General features: G+C 37.7%; 1 protein-coding gene across 3 annotated transcripts in view; it reads right to left on the reverse strand.

Annotated features, from left to right (window-relative positions):
• The window catches only part of UNC79 (unc-79 homolog, NALCN channel complex subunit), a 171,626-nt gene that overhangs the window by 82,696 nt on the left and 61,346 nt on the right, over positions 1-27,584 (reverse strand). For all 3 annotated transcript variants that reach the window (XM_074364786.1, XM_074364785.1, XM_010968720.3), the window contains exons 12-21: positions 21,976-22,166; positions 21,275-21,398; positions 19,183-19,323; positions 16,803-17,024; positions 14,586-14,813; positions 10,191-10,332; positions 6,915-6,994; positions 6,681-6,829; positions 3,777-3,934; positions 519-700 (exon numbers count right to left, since the gene is read on the reverse strand). In XM_074364786.1, coding sequence (XP_074220887.1) covers positions 519-700; positions 3,777-3,934; positions 6,681-6,829; positions 6,915-6,994; positions 10,191-10,332; positions 14,586-14,813; positions 16,803-17,024; positions 19,183-19,323; positions 21,275-21,398; positions 21,976-22,166 — 1,617 coding nt within the window. The remainder of the gene's footprint in view (positions 1-518; positions 701-3,776; positions 3,935-6,680; positions 6,830-6,914; positions 6,995-10,190; positions 10,333-14,585; positions 14,814-16,802; positions 17,025-19,182; positions 19,324-21,274; positions 21,399-21,975; positions 22,167-27,584) is intronic.

Consider the following 27,584-nt stretch of genomic DNA (forward strand, 5'->3'; position numbering starts at 1 on the left):
TGATAAGTCACATTATTTCTCCAAGACTCAGTTTCTTCAAGTACAAAATGAAGGTGCCAAATAAGATAAACAACTCTCTCCAGGTCTCATATTTCCTGTATCTTTGGTTTTAATTTGTGCTGTTTCATTTTGGTAGCATATTTACCTTCTCTTGTTTGGCTATGATTTGTATTATAATTCATCTGATTTCTTTTAGCATCTAGCTTCAGTGACAAAGGCTTCCAGCCCAGAAGCCATCCGCATGGTTTAAGACAAACCAGCCTACTTTAAAAAATCTGTCACACACAAAAAATTATATAATAATGACATCTGTCAGAAGTAATATTAGCAACAGGGACAAAGACTGAAAAGAATCAACAAATGAAAATAAAGGGTCTGTTAATATGGTGTGGTTCTGTGATGTTTTTCCCAATTAAAAAATTTCCATTGCTGTCACCAATACCAGTATTACATGTGTTTATGTGACAAATAACTAATGAATTAGTAGAGCAGAGAAGGTAATGCACATTTGATGTCACCTGCAACGCTGGCCTCTTTATGGTGTCAAGCAGGAGGCCGGCCCTCGTAGCCACTGCTGGGTTGACGTCCTCCACAGCCGTCAGAAAGCAGCAGAAGGCATGTGCCAGGGAGTACTTCAGCAGGTGGTTTTTGGTCACTGAGTGGATATCCAGAAACCTACAAATGACAGCCACTTTTTCCACTGCAGTGTAAAAAGCAGAGGACAAAAAAAAAATTGACATTTATTTAGACAGTCTGAGAACTGAGCCCCCAGAGAAAAAGTTAACTCTGGACCCCCTCACACTGATTTTTAATACCAAAAGGAAACTCTAACGGCGCCTTCTCAAGTGTTCCATTTTATCTGTGCAGCACTGCATATTTCTACTCAGTGCAGTATTTTTCTGCCAGGCAGTCTTGATTTAGTTCTGGGTTTTCTTTTCTTTTTTTTTTTTTTTATGGTCTTTCCTTTTGTTTAACACCCAGCCACATTTCAAACTCTTCAAAATGCCTCCATGCTAGTTTCTCTGTCCGTTCTATAAAGGTTCTACAGATCACACAGGGAGGTGGGGAGGTGCCCCCCAAGGCCTGGCTCGAGGTCCTTAGTGTGTTATGAAGTGACACGACAATCAGTCTTCCTAGGGATATAGAAGCCACATATTCCTTCCACGAAATACATGCACCCTTACTTGATAGATATCTAATTATTCTGCAAATCTATGTTAAATTATTCCAGCCACTTTTAAAACATAGTTTTATAAACAGTTACAGTAGCTAGTGAAGCAATATCGTTTCATGCAAAGACATTTCAGTACTTTACTGCCTTTCCAGCAGCCTAGAACATTCTTTCTTTTTCTGCTTACTGACACTTTACCACCCTTAAAGAATCTGCTGCTGAAATTCCACTATTCTGGAAAGTCCACTCTGACTTCCTAGAGGGCCCTTTCCATCCCATGAACTCCTGCAAAAATACTATTCATCTACATTTGGCATTTGTGTGTTCATATATATAGCTTTTTGACATAGCTTCTTTTGTGATCTTGAATTATATTTATATCTTTATAGTTTCCTAACCTCGTACATGGTTGTATTTGGTCTCACCAATTAAATTAGGAGCTTCTTGAGAGCAGGAGTCTGCTCTTACACTCTTTTTATTGCTCCCATCATATCTAGCACATATGTATTTATTCAATAAAGTCACTGATTCACTTATTTTAAAAATATATATTAAGCACATTATATATAACCAAGAAATCATCCTAGGTACTTGGGGGTTATGGAAGTAAATGGAGAAACGAATTGTTACGGGCTGAACGTTTGTGACCTCTTCCAAAATTGATATGTTGAAGACTTAACCTTCAATGTGATGACATTTGGAGGTGGGACCTTGGGAGGTAATTAGGCTTAGAAGAGGTTATAAGTGTAGGGTCTCCATTATGGGATTCAAGTCCTTATAATAACAGGGAGGGAGATCAGAGCTGTCTCCCTCTCCACCACGTAAGGATACAGGTGAGAACACAAGCATCTACAAGCCGGGAGGAGAGCCCTCAGCGAGGAGCCAAACAGGCTGCAGCCTTGGTCTTGGACTTCCCAGCCTCCAGAACCATGAGAAATAAATTCCTGTTGTTTAACGAGTCCAAGCAGGCTAACATGTGAACCATTCACAGGTCTTGACTTCAAAGTCAAGTCAACCAAAACAGATAAGACAGGTATGACTACAACTGAAATGTAATATAAAAGGCTAAATGCCACAACTGAGGTAAAAACAAAATGCTACGGGAGATCAGGGGATAAAGAAATGACCTTCCACCGAGGGAGCCGAGAAAGTGGAACTCAGTGGGGGCATCTGAAGGTGGATCATATGGAGGTGGCATTTGAATGGGAATTATAGGGAGGAGGATTTCAGATGGAGAACACAGAATGGCCAGTACGTGGATGAAGAGAAGTAGGAAGCAGTGGAGAAACAGCAATGGTACGCATAGGAAGAAGAGCTGGATATGAGGCTGCGAACACATGCAGTCAGACCCTGGGAAGCTTTGATTGGCAGTTTAAAGAGTCTGAACTTTACTCTTTAGGCATTAAAAACCCATCAAAAATTTTTGAGTAGAAAAAACAAATGTGCAGTATACTGTGTGTATGTATTTACGTGCAATATAAAGTGTATGTGCAGTTGAACTGTAATCATTCTACCTAATAAAATTGAAAAAGGAGAAAAAAATTTTTTGAGTAGAAAAGCAACATAATCAGAGCTATGATTCAGAAGATTAATTTGGCAATAATCTAATCCCTAAATTGTAATGAAAGAGCAATGTTAAATACTTAATATGCTTTATTTGTATTCAAATGCCTGTTAAATGTTGCCAATACCATTTTGGTTTTTGCTAGAAAATTTTACTCTAATTTCCTACAACATCATGTGTTATCATATAAATGAACCAGCCCCTTGGATTCATAGGATATTAAAAGTAAGGACTCTTTGAGGTAATCAGATATTAGGGAACTGAAATCAAAGTATAATAGTTAACTCATCTGATGGAACTTCTATTTCTTTGCCAAATTTTTGACACACTAAAATATGTAGGACCATTCTGATAAGGCACACTGTGGTATGCCAACCCTGCCTGCTGCCCCCTGAGGATGGGAGTACCGGTAGGTAGATAACCAGCAGTGACAGCGAGGCCCACAGAGGTAAGGCTAAGAGAACACATCCAGGCTCCTGCCTTCCCATGTCCTCTAAGCAGTAGGAATTATACCCATCACTGCAGCAGACTTGGTCCCTGATACTTCAATGGTAAGAGTAAAACAGTTTCTCAAACTTCCTTGAATTACCTGAAGAACTTGTTAGACATGTAGATTCCTGGCCTCACCTCCTGAGATTCTGACTCAGTAGGTCTAGGATAGGGCCCGATAATCTGCATTTCCAACAAACATTCCCAACGCATGTACTCCAATGCAAGGAACCTATTAGGCTGATTATATGATTTATCATTCAAGCCTGGACCTATCTGAGAGCAAACAAGGGCGAAAATAATAAGTACACCTGGACAACAGGCATAAACCGGGACTGCCCCAGAAAAACCTGGTCAGGGTCAACCTACCAAACTGCAAAAGTCTATTATCAAAGAAACTGTACTAAGTAGAGTCACCAGAAAACACTAGCAAGCAGGACAGTGCCTTCTAGAAAGAACGGAGGAAAAATGAGGGCCAGAAAGAGATGTCGTGACTAGACATCTGGTTTACCTTGAGACCCAGAGAGAATTTTTAAGCTAAGGCAGAGGTACCTGCTTCAAACCTCATCTTCCAGTCTTTGCTGTTGAAATTGCCATTTATGATTGTCCAAAAGATGTCAGCACCATGAGGAAGTGACAGAGCATGAAGGAGGAGAGGAACTGCCAATGAAGATAGCTGAGAGAATTCAGATTTAACGACTCTCCACAGGCTGGGGAATCAAGAAGAGGCAGACCGGTTACAGTTATTATAAACTTTCTAGAGAAAAAAAAATCCTATTATCTTAATTTATGGGAAATGTAGTTAACAGATGGCTAGTAGGAATGCTTTTGGTGAAATTCCACTCATTCACAAGACTATAATCCTCTGATAAACTGCTCCTATGCTCTTTTTCTATGTCAATTTTTTAAAGAAATTACTTCTATGTAGTAACATAGGAAAATACTACCAATTAGCATTACATTTTTAACATAAAATTTTTAAACTGAATATTATAAATTCAGGTATATAAATGAATAATGACTGTTAAATAATAACTGATACTAGTTATGTTAAGATGATGAGGTAATAAGTGATTTTTTAAAATCTTCTTATAGTGAATATCTGGAGAATTTTGTTGCTTTTGTCTACCCAGCAGCCTTTTCCTCTTATCCTAGCAAAGAACAACTCTTTTTCTGTTAAGAACAGCCTCTCTACTAATTGGCAAGGCTGTCAATCAAGTTCCCCCACCTTCCCTATCATAAAAGTGAACACAAAACTCAAGCTGATCAAAATACTTCAATGCCATTAACAGAGTGATTAGTCCAGGGGTGGGCATGTGACCCAAGCATGGGAATGCTAGCATCCTTTTTCCAGGTTTTGATATGTACTCTGAAATCTCAAGAACAAAGTGTAACGTCCGCCTAGAGCTGCCAGCAACCCTCTCTCTTTCCCACCTCACAGGGACAGCCTGCTGAGAAGAAGCAAACACAGCTGGAGCTAGGCCAAGTGATGGGGAGCAAGGGAGAAAGGGTAGGGGGAAGAGAGAGAGGAAAAAAAAAACAGATATAGAGAGAGAGATCTCTGGTAACATATTATGAGCACTTGCCATTCCTAAAACCAGATCACTACTGGTCAAAAACATACCTTAGCAAGTTTAAGCTAAGTCCGTATCAATTTATACCAGAATTATTCTGAATATATATTTTTAGTAATAATGTTTTCAGAATGTTTATTCAATTATTTGAAGTATGACTTTTGCTTGTTTTTGTTTTGTTTTGTTTTGTTTTCTTATTTGAGTCCAGAGTTAATATGAGAATCAAAACTACATTCAACTTTAAAAAATTCGTAATACAGCACTAAGAGATGGGAGGAGTTACACACATTATCTCTGTCTTACAGAGAACATATTGAGGTAGATGTCACTAGAGAGCCTTGTTTCTGAGAAGACATATGACAGCTATGGAATGAAAAGGAGTAATTTTCAAAACACTGTGTGCTTCATCTTAATAGTAGAAATCAGACAAACATGGACCTAATCCCAACCCTGCCACTGATTAGCTGTGTTATCAAGTGTAAATTTCCTAACTTCTCTGAACTTTTGTTTCCTCCAAAGTTGACTGTATTAAATGAGATAATGCATAGCACTTGACACACAGTAGGTACTCAAAAGGCTCGAGCTTCTGTTATCACTGCAACATGAAGGATGATGGTGCTTCCTGAGCACAGTAGGTCCTATGAAGAACGCAAAGGAGGCCCTCATGGAACTTGCAATTTAGTTGGAGGCAAACCATACATATACAGGACTAGTAGAAAGCTATCTCAGTGACAAAAAAATCCTATATTTGGTCAGTACCATATGTCTTTCCCACTCCTCTAAGGCAGCCTTGTTTGAAAAAAGGAAGAGTGTCCCCTCCCCAGGTCCCTTCAGTGTCCATCATGGCTTTTGTGTCATGCCGGGGTGGTACTTTGAGGAAAAAACCTGGGCTATGGAGCCCAAAGACTGAGGCAGATACCCCATGGCATCAATAATCCAAATGGCCTTGGTACACATCTGGGAGAGGTTGCTCTAACAACAAAAGATGGCCCACCTAGCACTCCCCCTCCCTTGAATAAATGGAGCCCCTGCCTAACTCTGGACCTGCTTCCTTCACTGCTTTTGCCTGGACTTGCTGCTCATCTCATCCATCACACTGATCCTTCCAGATCATCCCTACTCTTCCTTGACATCTAGGTCAGCCACACCTACCCTTGCACTGACTTTTCCCATTGCACTTGTAGAATTTCCATTTAACAATAAGGAAACTTCTTTAGACCCTCTGCCTTTCCTATAGTGTGCTTCTGCCCTGGGCTGAATATTCTGTCACCAAGTTAACCTGAACCAAACTTTTTTTAATCATCTCATTTTCTTAAATACAAATGAGGATAATATTTTTCTTACTTATTTCCAGGAAGTAACAGTTATTTTAATATTCTCAGGAAGAAAAACGCTATGTAAATCCAGGGCAATATTTTATTATTTTTCTCAAAATACTTCAGCAGTCTCTAAAAAAACACCTTCTCAGAGATTTTATGGAGAGATTTTAGATGTCTATTAACAATTCTAGTTCAAGTAAGATATTGAGTTAAATCTTACTCAGTTATACTAGGTAAACATTAACTTAGCACCTGTTGTTATTTTTCTAGTGTACACTATATTCTTAAGCCATCTAACAACTGAAAGGCATCAAATAATCCTTATTTTGCCTTCTTCTATTTCTACAGTATCTAGCAAAGAAAATTACTATTCCACACATTGACATAGTTAAAAATCAGACTACATAAAAGAAATAAAAGTAGTTCCCATAGGCAATTAGTCTGTCTTGGCTGAGAGAAATAACCCAATGAGTTGGTAAGTCTTGTTCGAACATCGACTTTTCACAGCTAAAGTCTAAAATATAAGCAAACAAACAAACAATCAAAATATTAGGAAGACATACCTTGCAATCAACATATGATCCTGAATGTAGGCTAAAAATTGAGGATGATCCTTCCTAGCAATGTATAAACACTCTCCATGTAGACAGAGGATCTTCAGACAATTGAGCATATTAAAAAGAATGTCTGGCTCTTCAAACTTAGCCATTTCCTATGCAAAAAACCACGCGTTTACTGAGTTATCTAAAATAGCAATACTACCAAATCAAATATTCAAATATTCTTTAAAAATATACCTGGAAAATGGTGTATATTAGTCTCAAAGTAACTGGAAGCTGTTGGTAGCAAAATTTTCTTTCAGTATCATTCTTTGTTGCTGAGAAGAAATAATTACACAAAGGTTAGCATCATTCCTTTCCTCCACTGCTCAAGAATTTATCAAGACCACAAAAGAGGAGTAAGAATAGAATATATTAAAAAGTATTCATGTAATGTTTTTATTTGCTCTCTAAGTTAGCACATATCCTTTCCAAGATGCAAGTGCAGGAAACCTCTTAGATTTAGGGTCCTCGGCTTCCTCTTCTCGCTGTATATTCAGACATCTTTGATTCCCTGAAGCAACTGTGCTCCTATGGGAAGCTAGTTCTGCTGCTACCTGGAGGGGCCTGGGGCCTGGCTAGGTGTGCCTTCCTAACTGAAAGGGAGATAAGCAGGTATGAAAGAGAGGTATTCAAGTTGTATTAGCACCTAAGGCAGGATTTATCCCAGGACTCACATGTACAATACTCCCATGTGCACAGGACTCATGTGTGCAAAAAGGGAGCATTTTAAAGAAGCTGGGGTTATTCAAATCAGAACTATTCATGGTTTTATCTTCTTGTGAGGATCTCTAAAAAGATCTTTGCCTCTCCAGTGGAGGGGGGCGGTGACATATACTGTACATGAGGCATGCTAGAGAAAATAACTCACAAGTTAACCAAATGTAGAAACTAGTGTAAAATGTTTTCAAATCACCAATATAAGTTTTGGCCATTTCTAGGATCAGAGACAGTGGGAGTCAAACCCTCTTGCCATATATACTAGTTTATTGGAGATCTTCTACCTCAATGTATTTTACATACTTGTTATCAGCACTTGATTCTATTGTCTAGTATGAAAAATTTTTAAATATGTTTAGTGGCGGCCATATCAGACTGCTATAAGAAAGAGGTGCCAGGCCATAAAATGCAAAAAATAGGAAATACTCTAGAAAGAGGGGGAAACCAGTGAACATATATCAATAGAGTGTCTTCTCTGACAGAGGCGCTCAAGACCACCGCCTGAAGACCCACAAAGCAGAAGCAGGATCAGGGCGCTTAGCAGCAGGGAAGGCTGGTCTTGGAAGAAAATTAATGGAGGCTTCCCTGAGAAGACAAGTTATAACTGTGTCCTGCAAAACAACAGAGGGTAAAAGAAGGAAAAGAGACCAGAAGCTGTGATCAGAGCCTGAAGTAGTATTTGGGGAAGATGTACAAATGTTTAAACAAGTGGAGTTCATAACAATTAAGCAAGGGAAAAAGTAATTTATAAAAACATATTGCTTAATTTTAACCATTAGTCAAAAAAAAGTTACATATGAATTAAAATGGCAGTTAACTGATTTGTGTGCTATGTCAGGTTTAAAAGATACATTTACATAAAAAGAGTACAAAAAAAAAGAGTACAGGTTATTGGATTGTAAATTAAATCCTTGCTTCCCTTAGGCATTAATGCGGGATAGAAACACAACCTTGGGCTTGGGCCTCAGCAAATAATTAATAGATTTAACTAAACCAGGAGACTTGGGTTCTAGTCTCAATTTTGCCACTAACTAGTTGTATAATATTTGGATTTCCAATTCCCAGTCCTCGACCCCAGATACACCCAGAATTGGGGGTGAGTGGGTAGAGCTCAGTCATTTTGTTTGTGTTTCAAGTCCTCAGATGGTCCTGATGCCCCATTACAGTTTTGGAAGCATGTTAAGCATAAGATATAAATCGGGGGTGGGGAGGGTTAGCTCAGTGGCAGAGCGCGTGCTTAGCATGCACAAGGTCCTGAGTTCAATCCCCAGTACCTGCGTGAAAAATAATAAATAAACAAATGAATAAATCTAATTACCTCCCCCTCAAAAAATAAAAAATAAAAATAAAAAAGATTTTTAAATATATATATATAAATCAGGAATGAATGATACGAGCTGCATGGCAGTGGGAAAGCTGTTTAACACATCTGGGATGTATTTTCCTCATCTACAAAGTGAGAAGGCTGAACTAGGTCAGCAGCTTTCAAACTTCTTTCTATGAAACACGTTGTTGAAAGAAAATCTCACTTAGAACTCCAACACAGGAAACAGTTCAAGTCAGAGCACTTCGCTGAAGCAGCCCCTGCTCTTTATCATTTGTCCACATCTTCTCACCAACTGCCACCCAAATTAAGGGCGGTCAAAAGGAAACAACAGAGATTCACAACCCCAAGTACATGCTGAAAACCAGTGAAGTGAGTTATCCCAGGGGTTCCCTCAAATTCTAAGTTTCAATGGTTCTAAATAGTGTGAACCAACATATTCATCCTCAACTGACCATTTATACGATTCATGCTGAAGCAGTTAGTTCCAGCCAAGCATTTTGTGCTAATGATGGAGTTACCTTGGTCTAATAAGACACCCCATAAGCTGCAATGAGCACCACCAAACAGTCACTTAATAATGTCTGCTGCTCACTGAAGGAGTGATGGAAAGCCCGTGCTTCCCAAACTTCGGCTCTGGGGAGTAATGTCTCCCAGGGGCCAGCTAGTCTGACAGTTCAGGATAGCGGATGATAAAAGGCTACTCAAATTTGCTACAGGTCCTGTACAAATTCCAAGAGTGCCATACGGTAGATCCAGAAATCAGGCTTTCCCTGTGGCACATGGCGTCACATTCTAAATTCCTGAAACTCTTTCAGAGTTTGAGGAGCTGGGGATGACTCCAGGCCTGCCTACCATCTTACTATTCTCACTTAGCCCAGGCAGAGCCTTTAAACCAACTAGAAAGAGGTCATCCTTCCTCCCAGCTCTGAGCAGAGCCCACTAACCTTAGAATATGGCTTGTACAGCTATTCACAGTGAGCCCAACCACGGTCCCAGCCAAGCCCTTGGGGCTCAGAAGCTACATGACCTCAATTCGGCCAACTCTACCCAAGAACTGTGCCTTGGCCAAGCGCCCTCAGGGGCTATCAAGAGTGCTGACACTCTCCACTTGGGCCTTTCACAGCTGGTTCACAGCTACCTCTCCATGGGGACCATGATTCACTGTCCTTAGAGGTGACACTTTCACTGGAAAGGCAGGTCTTTGCTGATAACAAGCTCCTGCTGCCAGAAATATGCTCAGTGACCTCTGCTCTACTGGAAGCACATCCTGGATCCGTTCACTTCATAACTTCATTTGCACAGGTTTGTACTGAGGAGTCTGAACTTGCCCAAGGCGATGGTAATCTAAGAAACCAGAGTTTTGAATGGTAGACCTGTGCAAAGTGGGATGTGCGCATGGCTCTCCCCATCAGCCAGAGTCCACCTACCAGCATGTTCCATGGGCTCAGCGTGATTGCCTGGGTTCTCCTCATGCTTGGTTGCTGGATTCTCCTCCTCTTCACCTTCAGGGCCTATAATAAATTCTGGTCTGGAAGAAAGGAGGCTATCCTCAAGGCTGTCTGTGGGCTCCTGAAACAAATATGACAAGCAGCCAGATGAGCAGCCCTTCGGGGATATAAAGAACGGCTTAGTCCGACATAGACGGCTGAACGTCTGCTGTGTCCCAGGCCCTGTGCTGAGCCCTGGAGGGCAAAGGCACCTGCCTCTGGAGAGACTTGAGCTTATTGCCATAATGGTTAAAGGAAATTTGGATCAGCTGTTTTCTGAAACGACTTCATTCTCTTAAAATAAAAATGGGGGGAAATATCTCAAAAACATTGTTTAATCTTCCTACGCCTGCTTTCCCATCTCTGCTTTAATCCCTGTGAGCATGTCTCACTCACCAAGTGATTCCAATCCATGCTCATTTTGTTCAGTAATAGCACTTAATCAGCAGAGAATAATAAGGTCTTAACAGCAACATACTTAGATGCAAATGCCGGCTGTCAAGGGAGTCAAAATTTTAGGAGCAAGAATTTTCTGTAATACATGCATTAAAGAGAGCGAGGTACGGCAACCCAAGTGTCCATCAACAGGTAACAGACAGACAAAATGTAATGAATGCATATAATGGAGTATCATTCAACCTTGAAAAGGAAGGAAATTCTGACACATGCTACAATATGAATGAACCTTGAGGATATTATGCTAAGTGAATAATCCAGGCACAAAAGGACAAATATGGTATGATTCCACTTACACGAGGTATCTACAGCAGTCAAACTCACAGAAACAGAAAGTAACGTGGTGGTTTCCAGGGGTTAAGGAGCGGGAGAAATGGATCATTATTATTTAATGGGTATAGAGTTTCCATTTTGCAATGTGAAAATATTCTAAAGATTGGTTGTACAACAATGTGAATATACTTAACACCATATATATACATATATATGAAATAAGCTGCAAAATGGGTGAAAAAGAGAAGATTAAAGAGAGAGAATGAGAGAGAGACAGAGAGAATTAGGTATGACTACCACTTAAAATATCCATCTCTAGAGGGGAGCGTGTAACTCAGTGGTAGAGTGACTACTTAGCATGCATGAGGTCCTGGGTTCAATCTCCATTAAAATAAACAGATAAAAAAATTAAACCTAATTACCCCCCCAAAATAAAATATCCATCTCTAGCTAGCCTCCTATTCTAGCTTTATTCTTCCTTTCAAGTTCTACCTTCAAATATCCTCTTCCAAAATCATCCTCTTTTAGTTAATACTTTAGCCAGTTATTACTTCAACCAGTAATCTCAAGAATTATTTGACAGCCAGCCCAAAGCAAGAAGGAGGTAAAGACTGATGGGATACACAAAAGACACCAAGAAGAAAGAACCCAGTGCTAAAACGGTGTCTGAAAAGGTTCTGAAGAATATCTTTGCCCACTTCACAGTTTTGCTGAGGCTGGCCCTGTTCCTAGGTCACCCATGAGCAAGACACTAAATCAAGTTATAAACTGAGTTTCATAAAATTTGATATGGTGGCAAGTTTCCTGCTGCATATTAACTCTTCTGCAGACACCCAGTAACTCACATTTCTGATATCCTCCAAGAAGCAGGGACTGTCTTCCATATTAGCCCAAGCTGCCTGCCAGCCCATCCTTCACCTGTCCTAGGGGGAGAATTAAAGAGCTAAGGTGGCTGATGCCTGCAGTGGAGACCACGTGTTCAAAGGCATATTGATGGGCATCTCTCCCCTAAAACTTCGAGAGAGGAAAACGTATGCACATGGGGGACTGTTTTGATGGCTCAGTTCCCCCACATTTACGCTTACTTCTCCTTGTTTCATGGGATAGTGTTGTAAAAACTGATGCAATACATAAAGCCTGCAGGCCCAAACTATTATACATAAAATAAATAAGCAACAAAGATATCTTGTACAGCACAGGGAAATACAGCCATTATTTTGTTATAACTTTGAGTTTAACCTATAAAAATACCGAATCACTGTTGTACACCTGAGCTAATATAATACAGTAAATCAATTATACATCAATAAAGAAATACATAATTTTAAAAAAATACAGAAAATCTGCTAGGGACAGGGTAGGAGCTCAGGACATCTGCCTCCTTCCTCTTCACTCTCTCCTTCCTTTCCTGAAGGAGAGGTCTGTACCTCAAGTAGCCACTTCCTCAGCTGATTCTGTTCTTACACCACGAACTACTGCCATCCTTAAGAGCACAAAGGACTCCTAATTTCAGAATCCCCTGGAGACACATTATTTTTCCTTTCTTGAAAATTTGACCTGATCGACTATACCCTCCTTTTCTAAAATATCTCCTACTGTGGTTTTAGAGTTCTTGATCTCCCTCCATTTTCCTCTTGTATCTCTAGTCTCTTCTCAATTTATTTCTGGTCTTTTCTTCCCTTTTTTTCCTCTCTAAAGGGTTGATACTTCCCAGACTTCTACCCTCAGCTCTTCTCCCGTTCCATTCCACACATCCTACCACAATATGCTGGTGATGCAAACTCCTATCTACTTCTGATTTTCTCTTAAGAACCAGATCCACATATCTGATGGTGAGTGACATCCCACCTGGATGCCTAAAAGGCATCTCAATCCACTCTGTCTGAATGTGGCTGCATCTTAGCCCACTCCTGTCAGAAAAATTACTTCTGCCATTATCACAGCAACAATTTTCTGTAAATGGCAACATCATCAGCTCCCAAGCCAGAAAATATGGATTTGTCCTCAGCTCTTCCGTCCCTAAATGTCAACTGAACACCAAATGCTGTTGGTTCTCTTTCCTAAAAAGCTGTCAAGCCCACCCTTCTCTTCACCACCACCATCCCTGCATTGGTTCAGGCTCCCCTCTTTCTTCCCTGAGAGGCTGCATTACGCTTCTGACTAGATTCCCGTCCCCAGTGTCCAAATCCTCTAATCTCTCTCCTCCACTGGCAGAATTTCTTGAATTCATCAAATTGTATCACCATCCTGATTAAAATTCTTCAGTATTCACCCACTGTCGCCAAAACAAAATCCATACTTCTTAGTTTGGCAGACAGAGCCCTTAATAAATGTGACTATAAAACTGAGTCTGTCTTTCTCGACTCAACTTTCACTACTTTGCCATCCTCACTGCTGTAGCAACAATGAACTATTCATAGTTTCCTGAATGTGTCTTCACCCCCTTTCCTCTGCATCATTTCAACAGAGAGTTTTCTGGGTCTCAACAGTCCTCCTCTCCTACCATCTTCATTTCATTAACTCCACTCTTCCTTCAAATATAAGCTCAGCAGCCATCTCCTTGGGGAAGACCCTCCAGATCCCTATCTCACCTCTAAGCTAGACTGGTCCCTCTCTGCCCTCCCACAGCTATCTTGCTAATACTTCTCTCATTATGCTCATCACTGTCTTACAGCTTTTCATTTACTTAAATAGCTTCCTAATTAGACTCTAGCTAGACACTGTTTTCAAATCATCCATTACTGTGATTGTTTTAGAGTGTATACCCAATGACAATGTTAAAAGACCACACTACAGGGATATTATATTGTGGCAGGTAGAATAATGAGTTAAGTGGACTGAAAGGTGTTTTAAAACTGAAGAAACACTTTACTGCATGTATGCTATACCTCAAAAAATTTTTTTTATTAAGAAGTCACTTTCTACCTAGACAAACACTTGGGGAAAGAAAAAGAGAAGATGGTGGACACTGGCTCAAATGATTCAGGTTCAGCTGCCTATGATGGTATGAGGGCATTTTGGTGATGTGTGTATCTTAGACAGAAAACAGGCTAAACAGGGAATAACTAATATATGGAGTAGCTAATTTATGGCATATATTAGCTGTTTCCTATTTAAACAATTTTCTTAGGAAGCAGAAAATGAAATGAAAGCTTTACTGGCTGTTGGTAAAGTCAATGGGTTTTATAAACTGAGGTTATCCAGAAATTTTCAGTGTCCATAGCCAATCTACTTACTCAATATTTGATATGTATATTGTAGTACTCACTGTTATCTAAGCTTTGTAACATAACTTGATGATAAAAGTCATTTCAAGAATACCAGTAATCCTTTGTATTTATGGAAATTGTATGGATGGATATACTGCAATCTTAGCGCAAGAGTCAAGAATTCTAACTCAAGAATTCTGTGTAATGTAGTTCCATCTCGTATCTCTTTCTAGGAGCCTGAGTTGGTGGAAAGAACAGGGAAACTTTCTTTTAAGGTAATCTCACATGTAACCCAGCATGGAGCAAAAGATAATACTGGAGTAAGACTCCGTTACACCATCTACTGCAGTCTTTATTACTGTTAGACACAGGTCATCCTGTTTCTTCAACTGCTTACCACCAGCCGGCTTTCTTCTTTGGGAGCCAGTCTCTCCAGGAGTTCACAAGCAAGCTGATAGCAGAGAATACTAGACTGACATAAGTTACACTCAATTGCTTTTTCAACCTTCTGGCAGGTGTGAGAGCCCCCCCAGGGGGCTTGGAAGACATTGTTTATAATGGAAATAATGTCCTTTGATAAGCTGTGCTCTAAACCCATTGTGATTCCATCATCTTGTAACTCCATCTGAAAGACACCAATAAAAGGCCAGAAAAAAAAAAAAAAGGAAGAAGAAGAAGAAGGAGTTTGGTCCTTTTGTCCAATATTCTATTGGCACACTAATTGAGGATAATTTTCACTAACTCATGACAATATTAAATTATTTAAAGATGATAAGGCTTATAGACCATGAATATACACTGCTTTCCATGGACTCTTCTTAAAGGAATATAAACACAAGACAAAGTAATGGGAATTATTTTTTAAATCATGTGGGATATTTAAAAGAGAGTTATTCTTTATTTTTTAAACCCATCACTTTGTGAGATTTCACACATTTAAAAAAATGCTGTTTCTCATCTAGTGTCCAGATCTTGGTTTCTAAATATCATTATCAACTAAAGGAACCAGGACTCCTTGGAGAAATGGCTGATTTCAGGGTTGGGGCTAAGAAAATATAAAATGAGCCTGGAACACCTTGTCACACAAGCAGTTAGGAAGTATTCAAAAAATGATGGGAATGTGTCAAAAGAACACAGACGCCATCTTGGAGGGATTCCCATTGGCCAAATATGGGATGATATGAACATCAAAATAAGTAATCATAGTAACAGATTTTAATCCACTGGATAAAATAAGAATCCATGAGTACATTCGGTTATAAGTAAATTAAACCAGTAAATATATAAATGGGAGAGAAAGGGAAACTGTTCCTTCAGTAGAAAGCCAGCTAATAAATTAGAAGAAATAATGGAATTAGAAAATTGTCATTTGGTAACCATCAAAATAGTAACTGATTCAGGCATGACTCATTCATGGATGCTAAAACTAGAAAGTGAAAGTTTGATGAGGAACAGGGAATTTGTCTTAAACTAGCTCCCTGCAAGTTACTTATTAACTACAAAGAGGACAATAATAACTTTGTAGTAGAGAAATCTGGCAGAAATCACCTTAGCCAAGTTACCACCACCAGCAATGGGACATTATCATGTCATGTGCCTCCTGATATCAATGCACTGGAAAGAACATAACATCACATCTGTGGTATGACTGCCAAAAATGCTTAACCCATATTGATTCATAAGGAAACATCAAACTCAAATTGAGAAATTTCCATAAAATAACTGGACTGTACTCTTCAGAAATGTCAAAAACATGAAAGATAAACAAAGACTGAGAACTGTCCTGAATTGAAGAATGCTCATGGGACAGGACAAATAATTGCAGTAACTGATGCTGCATTGTGTCCTTGATCAAAAATAACTTTTTTTCTTTTGCTATAAAGATGGTATTATTACATCAATTTAAAAAATGAATAATTTCTGTAAGTTAGATCAATGTATTATAAAAGTATCAATTTCTTGATTTTGATAACTATATTTGGTTATGTAAGAGAATGCCATTTTTTAGAAAATACACTAAAGTGTTTAAGGATAACGGGACATCCTGTTTTTAACTTACTCTCAAATGGTTCTTTTAAAAATTCTACAATTCATATATCTGCACACAGGTTGAAGGGAGGGCGGGGGAAATACTTGGGAATTCTTTGTACTATTCTTGTAATTTATCTGTGAGTCTGAAATTATTTCAAAATAAAAAGTTAAGAAGAAATGTTCTCCTGACCAAAGCCTTTTTTAAACTTCTCTTTTAAAATTAACCTCAAAAATCAATCTATCAAATATATTAAAATCAGCCCATCACTATAGAGTTGTACCTTGTTTTTCCAAACAATAGCCATTACCCAGTTTGTTTGCCAAATTTGTTGAACAGAATCAATTTTAATGATGCTAAGGTGTTTCTAAAACTCATATCAATTCTCATATGTCAACATCATTGCAGATATACAAGTATTTTTCAGGACCTTTAGGAAATACCCATAGTAGTTTGTGAAATGTCTTGAGTGACACTGCATCATTTAAGTAAGTGTGAAGATGCCCAGCACATAGAAAGAACCACTATACAGTACTTTCCCTCATTCTTCACCTCTGAACTAAAGGAAGTTCATGCTTCAGCTACCTGCTTCAGGAGAAGATCAAACATGAGGATGAAACAATTTAGATTCATTTCATCATCTTCACAATCAAAGTCAATAGTCCTTCCTCCTTGGTGTCCAAAATTCTTGAAAGGACTACGAAATGGACTACGCATAGGACTCCGAAATGGACTCTGAAAAGGACTATGAAATGGACTCAGCATATTGTGCTGAACTCGTCGGCCAGGATCAGAGGCAACACTCACCTAGAAAAAAGAGCATTAACACACATAAGTGAACTTACTTACAGAAGCTCAAGTGATTGTATAAAATATTTGAGGACAAGGTAGAAGGTATTTCTAGCTGTCACACTGATTTCCTTCCTTAGCCAATGGCATCAGTATCTCCGAATCCAATGAATCTTCTCAAAATATAAAGTAAGAAATAAAATCACCCAAACTTTCTGACTAATCATCAGGTGAATGAAACTTCAGCACCCTGAAGAATGAAGGCAGCTGTCTTTGCCATTTTCCATCCCATCAAACACTTCTAATTAAGTTGAATTGTCTACATCTACCTAAAACCATAACCTGAAAAATGACAACTTACAGAAGTAAAGCATTGCGAGATCAGTTTCATAATCATTAGTACAGAATCTCAGATTGAAATGACTGGTTAAGAGAAGAATGGTCTCTGGGTAATAAAATTATTAAACTATCCTGGGAAAACAATATATGTCAAGTCTGTTGTACTGGCTATTCTGTTTGCCAGCCCATGCTTTTCCTGCAAAAGACCCTCACTGGCCTTTCCTGCCCTGTTCTATGCCTAACAATGCCAGAGACTGAGACTCTCCTGGCCCTCTTGCTGGCTGGCTTCCAGCTAGGTTCAGTCAATGAGAGGCACCAGCAGAAGACCTGAAGCTGGAGGAGAGAGGAGTATTTCTCCCCACCCCCTGCCTCCTTTGATGCTATATCTCTGGCAGTATCTCCATCCTCTAAAGTTCCTCCAGCCAGCCCTTCCTTATAACTTCATCTCCCAAAAGGCCCAGGAATATTTTCCCTCGTTCCCTCAGCCTTAGGGGTATAAAGTCTTTCTACTGAACTACTTCTGGTCCTTGGGTGCCTCACCAATCCCGTTGCTCCCTTAACCTTCCCCATAACTCTGCAGGCAGAGAATCCATTAAAGTCTCTTCATTTGAACCATCTGGGATAAATTCTATAGCAGGGCTGTGACTGACACACCTGCACATCATTCTCAAATCATACTTTTTCTCTTTAAGATCCCTCTAATAACCAGGAAGCCCCCTGAACACCATACTTAAAGTAAAGGAGAAGAACACCCTGTTAAGAATCAGAATACCTGGATAGTGACAGTGTTATCTATGGCAAATCACTTCAGTTCACTGAACCTCAGGTTAAGTAATTGTAAAATGAGGATAATGAGTTCTTCCCAACTACCTCACAATTCAGGGATGTTGTTAACTGTGAACACATTGCACAGTATAAAGTGCTAAAAACATATTATAATATTAAAGGTTACTGAAGAAAGAAATAAAATATAAATGTTTGGAAGTTGGTTCCTACGAGGCGGATGAGAAGAAAAGTAATGATTTACAAGAAAAAAAAAAAGCATTGAATACAAACTATTATCTCATGATTGTGTTCTATTTTCTAATCCCTAGAGAGCAGGTAGAATGACTGGGGGCCCGTGATGTCCAACAGGGAAATGCTATGGAGAAGCTTGACAAGGAGAGAGTGGAGAACCAGTCCTTGCCTACCATCAGAGGAGAGTCAACATTTTCAAAACTAATAATGGTCTGGGCATGCCAGTACAATAGCAGAAACTTTATCAGGTCCACCATAGAAAAAGTATCACAAATTTCCAACAGGTTTCATACACTTTAGCCCAGACTATATTGACTTTTCTCATCCTCAAAGGTACAAAGGGGTCAATAAAATGGGCTCAGTTAGTTCACAGTGACAGCATCACTCACAGTGTACACAATAGTTGATCATATTTTCCCCAAACACAATAAAAAAAAATATCCAAACTCTTCATTCCCAGAGTGAAGCACTGATCTGCCCAGTAGTTGGTAGAGAATTTTTATTCACCAGAAAAAAAAAATGGAATAGCATCCAAAAAGCTAGTTTTGGGTTAGCAAAGGTGAGAGATGGCTAACAGAGAAGTGTAGGAGAAAAAACTCAAAGGAAAATGAAAACTCGATAACTTACTGATAACAGACGATACCAAACATAGCTTAGATCAATGTTTTCTGTTTTTAATGTGCTTAAAAGATTAACAGAGATAGGATGAAAAAGCATTTTCAGAGAAGTTTATTATGATGCTACTTTAAGGCCAACATAATTGACGAGAATTTTCAAAATGTTAACAATTTAAGACAAAAACAATTGTGGCAATAATTACCCTTCGAGCTGCAAGGTTCCCTGCCAGTTCACTGACTCTTGATTTTCTTTGATTTGCCAGTTCTTTGACAGAATTAACTCCATCAGAAAACATACTTATTAATAGTTGAAGTGGAACCATGATGTCTAACTCCGATAATACCTGGGGAAAAAAGGCATATATCCCCCCAAAATATAAACTTTAAAACTCAAAAAAAGCTACATTTAACATTTTTTTTCTAAAGTGAACTATTAAACATAAGGATATTTCCCCTTACACATAGTCTATCAGCAGTCATCCTCAATTTTCAATACTAAGAAATTCAAAGTTATCATTGAACCCTGTCTTCTACTCCCCAAATCCAATAAATAACCATGTTCTTTCTATAAAAACTTTCTAAGTGTCTCCTGACGCTGTCCCCTCCTTTCCAAACCACTGCTGTTGCCTTGGGTCATCACCTTTCTCCTGGACTAGTATAATCTGCAAGCAATCTTCCCCCAGTGCATCCCCACTCTGGCCTGAAGGCCCCCTCCACTCTTGCTCTCTGGTACAAGTTCAGGTACTCTTCTGCCAAAATCAAGTTACTTTCTCTGCAATGAATTTCCTGGAAATAGATGCCTCCTTCCTTCAGACAGGATGAATCCATCCCTCTTTTCTGCATTCTTAAAACTTTGTACATATCTTTATTACAGCAATTATCATTTTTAATTACATTATTTTGATTTGATTATTTGATACTACCTTCCCCACTGTGAGCTCCTTGAAGAAAGGGCATACGAGGAAAGGATCACTTCTTATCCCGTTTTTATCCTAGTGCCTGTGACTGTGCCTGGCACTGAGGGGCTCTATAAAGGTTGCTATAATGAATGACAACTCCAATCACTGTATTGTTTACTCTATTCCCTAAATGGTTAGACCAATGGTTTAAAACCTCCTTCAACTGCAGCACTCTGTCTTCAAACTGAAACTATGTCAAAGCCCAGTCCATAAAACATGCAAGCTGTGATTGCTCTAGCTATGGAGAACCTTATGTTCCAGAGGTTTACAGTCCTGTCTGCTCACCCCCAGATGGCACAGCTACAGGGTGTGTAACTGGATAACTGAGGCAACATCTAGCCATCTACAGAAGGACTGGCTTTCCCAAGATGGAAATTATCTTACGGAGATCTATTTGGGGATGAAAAGTTAAAATTCTGGGTCCCAAAGATGACTTTTTTTTTTTAAGGCAGTTATGAAAAATATTGTTCCTTAGTTTAGAACTCAGAAAAGCATCTCCACAACTTGAAAAGCCTTTGGGATCACATCCTTCCATGATACGTGAATGTATCTGCACCTATAGCTAATCCAAACATTGATTCTGTCCTTTTTTGAAACTGCCCAAATTTTATATCAGGTATTCAACTCAATTTAATAAATTTTTAAGAACATCCACGAAATACAACGCATGTACCAGATGCTGAGAGGAAAGGATGAGGGAGTTATAAATTCAAAAATGAAAAAGACTTGGTCCCTGGCACTTGCAATCAGGGGAAGAGACAAAAATTAACTATAATGTTAAAAAGAAATAGAGTTTACACCTGTATGAATACTTGGGGAAGGAATAATGAATTCTAATGAGAAGATAGGGGTAGGATGTAGCAGAAAAGTCAATAAATAATTTTGGAGCTGAATTTTAAAGGATAGGCTGAAGTTCACATATGGAGACAGGAAAGAAAGTCATTCCAGGCTGAGAGAATAGCATGAACTACTCCCTAAATCCGTAGCTCTCAACCTTTCCAAGTAAAGGACCTATTTAACATCAAAACATTTATCAGAATCCCACAAGACTGCTATTATACTTTAGTAACTATTGATAAAAAATACATATAAGAACCAAAAGCTATTATAAATTCAGTAGTAGTACTGCACAAATTTGTATTTTATTAACCACAATTATAGCTAATATATTTGAAATACAATTATTTGTCTATGCATATGAGCTATTAGTCTACAATCCTCAGCAAAATACAGATTTATGGATTTTTTACAATAACTCCCTGCCCTTCTACCAGAGGATCGAAAGTTCACAGGTAAGAACTATTGCCCAAAATGATCAAAAATATCATTTACTTACATGAAGCCACAGTAAAGCTTGTTCCTGCACAGAGGAAGGGTATCCTGTGAACCGACAACTAATAAAGCCAAACATTTCTTCCATTGAAAAAGGTAGAGGACAAAGTTCAATGTCAAACATTTTGCTGGAAAGCAGAGCAACAAAAGTAAATGACCAATGGGCATATATTAGGGTTTGCTGTTGCATTTTCAACTACATCTTATTTGGGGAGCCAAACACTTTAGTCTGTGTTCTGAACTGTTACTAGCATGTTTCATTTTACTGTAATAGCTTACATCATTGGAATAGATATAAATAATTCATATGGTTGTTAATAACATTAGTGCTCATACTCATATTAGGTTTAACAGAAGGAACTGCATTTCTAAGGAATTAAAGATGCTCCCCAGCATCTAAACACATTGTCCCGTTGTACTCTTCCGACTTTACTCAAATCATAATTATATTTGAAAATAAACAAATAATACGATATATCCATTTATTATTCTGTAAGAACAAAATCCTTTCTGAACAATTCCAAATCATTTTAGCACAATTTATAGCAGCTATTTCATTCTGGACCTTCAGATTTCTCTACAGAATCATTAGAAAGTAAGTAAGATTACAGAAAATACTTAACACAGTGCCTGGCACACAGTATATGCTCAATAAATGTTAGATATCATTATAATTACAGTGACTTCATTAAACTACTTACCCACCTTAATACTTCCCTGAATTCTTTTAACTGATTATCTGGGACCTCTGTTCTGATGGCTTCCAGCCACTCTGGCATGATACACTCCCACACGGACTGACTGATCACGTTGTAGGGGATCAGGCAGAGGATTCGGTTAAGACCTTCCTTCAACTGAGTCACTGTGCTACAGGACTTATCCCAGTACCCGCCAACCTGATGGCGTTTCCACAGCCACAGGGGAAAAGAACAAAATGCACATGTTACAATTATAATCAAGGATTTCCTAAAGGAAATGGATACAGAGAAAAACCAAATCCATTACATCTGAATCCTGGGCCAAATATCTTCAGAGTGAGATTTGTTAAAAAAAAACAAACAAACAAACAAACAAAAAAACCCAACAACTACAAATAACCAGGATCCCTTAGTTATAAGAAAAGAAACCATAGTTACAGGCACATACAAATATTAGTCATAGACTGAATTTGAATTACTCTACTGCAGACTTTGCAGATCACACATGAATTAAAATTCCAAAGATTTATTCCTAATAGCATAAACATGCTATTGAAGCACTATTTCTAAGATTTGACAAACCCATTATGAAGATGTGCAGTTATACCTGTGCTTCAAAGGAACATAGATTTCTACTGCTGCACACTTCATATTGAAGATTTTTCACTACAGAAAATGAAGCGGCAGACAGTACTCTTTTTCCCTATGCTGTATATTCTGCCACAATTTTTTTCTCTAAGAATGCACTAAGGCTGGTTGAACCCATGAATTTTTTACCAATTAAGATAGTATATTAATGTTCTAATGCAGACAAACTTAAAGTCACAAATTGAGGTTCTGTTTACAATTCTGATTTTAGATAAAGATCCTATAGTCTTATTATATTTATCAAAGTAACAAAACGTTGACTGGTCCTAAATCTTTACCATGTAACACAAGATTTGTGGAAAACTACAATATTTTTTTCTTCTAGTTTTATTGAGTTATAATTGACATACAGCATTGTATAAGTTTAAAGTGTACAGCAAAATGATTTGACTTTCATACATCATGAAACAATTGCCAAAATAAGTTCAGTGAACATCCTTCACCTCATATAGATACAATATTAAAGAAACAGAAAGATATTTTTCCCTTGTGATGAGCACTCTTAAAATTTACTCTCTTAACAACTTTCATACATAACATACAGCAATGTCAATTGTATTTATCATGTTTTACATTATATTCCTGGTATTTATTTATCTTATAACCGGAAGTTTGTATCTTTTGACCACCTTCATCTAATTCTTTCTCCCACCCCCTTACCTCTGGTAACCACAAATCTGATCTATTTTGCTATAAGTTTATTTGTTTGTTAATTTTTGAAGTATAATTACCTATAGCACTATGTTAGCTCCTGTTATATAACATAGTGATTTGATATTTCTATACATTTCAAAATGATCACCACAGTATGTCTAGTTACCATCTGTCACCATATAAAGATATTACATAATTATTGATTAGATTCCTCACATGGTACATTTCATAGCTGTGACTTATTTATTTTGCAACTGGAATTTTGTACCTCTTAATATCCCTCACCTATTTCTCTCCTCCCCCACCCCTACCCCTGGGAACCACTTGTTTGTTCTTCATATCTACAACTCTGTTTTGTTATGTTTATTCATTTGTTTTTTAGATTCCACATATAAGTGAAATCACATGGTATTTATCTTTGTCTGACATTTCATCTAGCATAATATCCTCTAGGTTCACCCACGCTGTTGCAAATGGCAAGATTTCACCTTTTTATGGCTGAGTAATAGTCCATATATTCCATATACATACCACATCTTCTGTATCCATTTGCCTATTGATGGGCACCTAGGTTGCTTCCATATCTTGGCTATTATAAACAATGCTGCAATGAACATAGGAAGGCATATATCTTTTCAAATTAGTGTTTTTGTTTTCTTTGGATAAATACCCAAGAGGGGAGTTGCTGGATCATATGGTAGTTATATTTTTAACTTTTCTGAAGACTCTCCATACTGTTTTCCATTGTGGCTGTATCAATTTACACTTCCACCAACAATACATGAGGGTTCCCTTTTCTCCATATCCTCATCAACACTTGCTATTTGTTTTCTTTTTGATAATAGCCATTCTGACAGGTGTGAAGTGATATCTCATAGTGGTTTTGATTTGCATGTCCCTGATGATTAGTGGTACTGAGTACTTTTTGACTGCCTTCATTTAATGCGCTTTTCATGTGCTTGTTGGCCATCTGTATGTCTTCCTTGGAAAAATGTTCAGGTCCTCTGACCAATTCTAATTGGATTGTTTGTTTGTTTTGATATTGAGTTGTATGTGTTCTTTCTATATTTTTGTTATTAACCCTTTATAAGCTATATCATTTGTAAATATCTTCTCCCATTCAGTAGGTGGCCTTTGCCCTTTGTTGAAAGTTTCTTTCACTGTACTAAAGTTTTAGTTTGATGTGGCCCCATTTGTTCATTTTTGCTATTGTCTCCCTTGCTTGATGGGGATATATCAAAAAAATATTGCTTAGACTGATGTCAAAGAGCATATTGCCTATGTCTTCTTCTAGAAATTTTATGGTTTCGGGTCTTTCATTTAAGTCTTTAATCCATTTTGAATTTTTTTTTATATAGTATGGAGCAAGTAGCCCAGTTTGATTCTCTTGTATGTAGCTGTCCAGTTTTCTCAACACCATTTATTGAAGAGGCTGTCTTTATCCCACTGTATATTCTTGCCTCCTCTGTCATAGATTAATTGTCCAAAGTATCTTATTTTAAATAAGTCCTATTTTAAATGTTTAATTATTATATCTACAATTTCACATTATTCAAAACAATCAAGTCAACTCTACTTAAAGTTCAAGTATCTATTTGGTATCATATCAGCCAACATCCTAAATGACTGACTAGATATTTTCAGAAAGTGACTGTATTTCTGGGATTGTTGTTGCTGTTAGTTATACAGACTCAGCAGAGCTAACACTGATAATGTCAAGATTGTTGAATGGATCATTACTGAGGTCCCTCTGGCTATTTAATTTATGGTTAAGCCATATAAAGACTTACTGGTTTTGAGTCACATTTTGGAATAGGTATCCCTATGGAGATACCAAATTGTCAGTGGCCAGAGAAGGGATCTTTTGATTTGGAGAAGTTTTTATATTTAAAGGGATTTTTTAGAGAGTTCTCACCCTAAATTAATGTCCTTTTATCAATATGGAAGGATCAAGTTGACAGAAGCACACATAAAAAAGGATCACAACTAGCCTAAAAGATTCCCTTAACAAAATTCAAGAACAGAAAACAGATTAAAAAAAATTAAAATCCACATCCACCATAAATCCCCCTCCACCATCTCCCTCCTACAAATAACTCAGTTGGAGGCTGACATTCAGAGCCTGCTAAGAGCCATTGTAGAGGCCTTCCCTCAGAAATTTATTAGAGCTAAAATGAAATGATATACTCAGAGGAAAGGAATACATCCTAAAACCTTTGTCATACAATTTATAAAAAACATTGCAAAGGCACACAGCTCTAAATCTACAAGTTTCAGATCATAGGAGTCTTTTGTTTTCCACTTTATTTGGAAATCTCTCTGATATAAAGAAGTTAACTTGAAGTAATGTCGTCAGATGGCCAGGCCAGCTCCTTAATATTATTGAGGCTGCCATCTAATTCTTTGAAGAATTAAAAATATGTGTCCTTGCCTTATTCATTGAGTGTTTACAAAAACATAACTGTGACTATAGAAGAATCGCAAAGCCCACTCATCTTTCTTATCAGTCCCAAAGCCTCCTCTATTCATCTCATGATGCTTGCAGATACTATAAAAATTCAGGACATTGGAAAAGGGGCTGTCTTGCAGTTAAGAAGAAGAAACATTTAAATAGTAATTGCCTTAGGCTTCAGCCTCCTCAGTCAGGCTCTTTCGAGCCCTCTTCTCAAATACAGCCTCAATCTGAACTTATTAAAAACTTCAACAACCTATGGAGTGGAAGAAAATATTTGCACAAGATGAGACTGACAAGGGCTTAATTTCCAGAATATATAAACAGCTCATACAACTTAATAGGAAAAAACAAACAACCAAATCCAAAAATGGGCAGAAGACCTAAACAAGCAATTCTCCGATGAAGACATACAAATGGCCAATAGGCACTTGAAAAAATGCTCAATATCGCTAATTATCAGAGAACTGCAAATCAAAACTACAATGAGGTATCACCTTACACAAGTCAGAATGGCCATCATTAAAAAGTTCACAATATTGTAAATGACTATAACTCAGTTAAAAAAATCTAAAAAAAAAAAGTTCACAAATAATAAATGCTGGAGAGGGTGTGGAGAAAAGGAAGCCCCTCTACACTGTTGTGTAGGGAATGTAGTTTTGTGCAGCCATTAAGGAAAACAGTATGGAGATGCCTCAAAAGACTAAAAATAGACTTACCATACGATTCAGCAATCCCATTCCTGGGTATATCTCCAGAGGGAACTTTAATTCAAAAAGATACATGCACCCAATGTTCATAGCAGCACTATTTACAATAGCCAAGACATGGAAACAACCTAAATGTCCATCGATAGATGACTGGATAAAGAAGCTGTGGTATATTTATACAATGGACTACTACTCAGCCATTAAAAATAATACAATAATGTCATTTGCAGCAACATAGATGGACCTGGAGATAGTCATTCTTAGTGAAGTAAGCCAGAAAGAGAAAGAAAAATATCATATGATATCACATATGTGGAGTCTAAAAAAAAAGACAAATGAATTTATTTACAAAACAGAAACAGACTTACAGAGATAGAAAACAAACTTACAGTTACCAATTTGGAAGGGGGTGGAAAGGGATAAACTTGGAGTTCGAGATTTGCAGATACTAACTACTAGATATAAAATAGATAAACAACAAGTTTATACTGTATAGCACAGGGAATGATATTCAATATCTTGTAGAAATCTATAATGAAAAAGAATATGAAAATGAACATATGTATGTATTATATGACTGAAACATTATGCACACCAGAAATTGACACAACATTGTATGCTGACTACACTTCAATTTAAAAAATAAATACAAAATAAGTTAAAACATTTTTTTAGAAACTTCAGACTATCAACACAAATAATTCCGTCCACCTCCCATGTTCCTTCTCCCTTAAAATCCCTGCTTGTAAAAACCTCAATGCTACCAGAAGAATTTATTGTTTGTCCCAGCCAAAACCTATTAATAGATGAATATGTCACTGAAAATTCTCCTAGATAGTTACTTTAAGTCTTTCATCCTTTCTCTTCCTCTTTGAGATTTAAATCTTCTACCCCCAGCATTATCTTCTCAAGGACTTGAGAACCATCTCTTTTGTTTGTTTGTTTTGTTTTGTTTTAAACTCCATCTTTTTTTGTAAGTTTTTTAAAATTTTATTTATTTATTATTTTTTACTTACTTAATTTTTTAATGGAGGTACTGAGGATTGAACCCAGGATCTTATGCATGCTAAGCATGTGTTCTACCACTGAGCTATTATCCTGACCCTAAGAACCATCTCTTTAAAATGCAAACATTCAAGGAAATACACGTGG

The sequence above is a fragment of the Camelus bactrianus genome, chromosome 6 (genome assembly GCF_048773025.1).
Source record: "Camelus bactrianus isolate YW-2024 breed Bactrian camel chromosome 6, ASM4877302v1, whole genome shotgun sequence".
Taxonomy (NCBI): Eukaryota; Metazoa; Chordata; class Mammalia; order Artiodactyla; family Camelidae; genus Camelus; species Camelus bactrianus.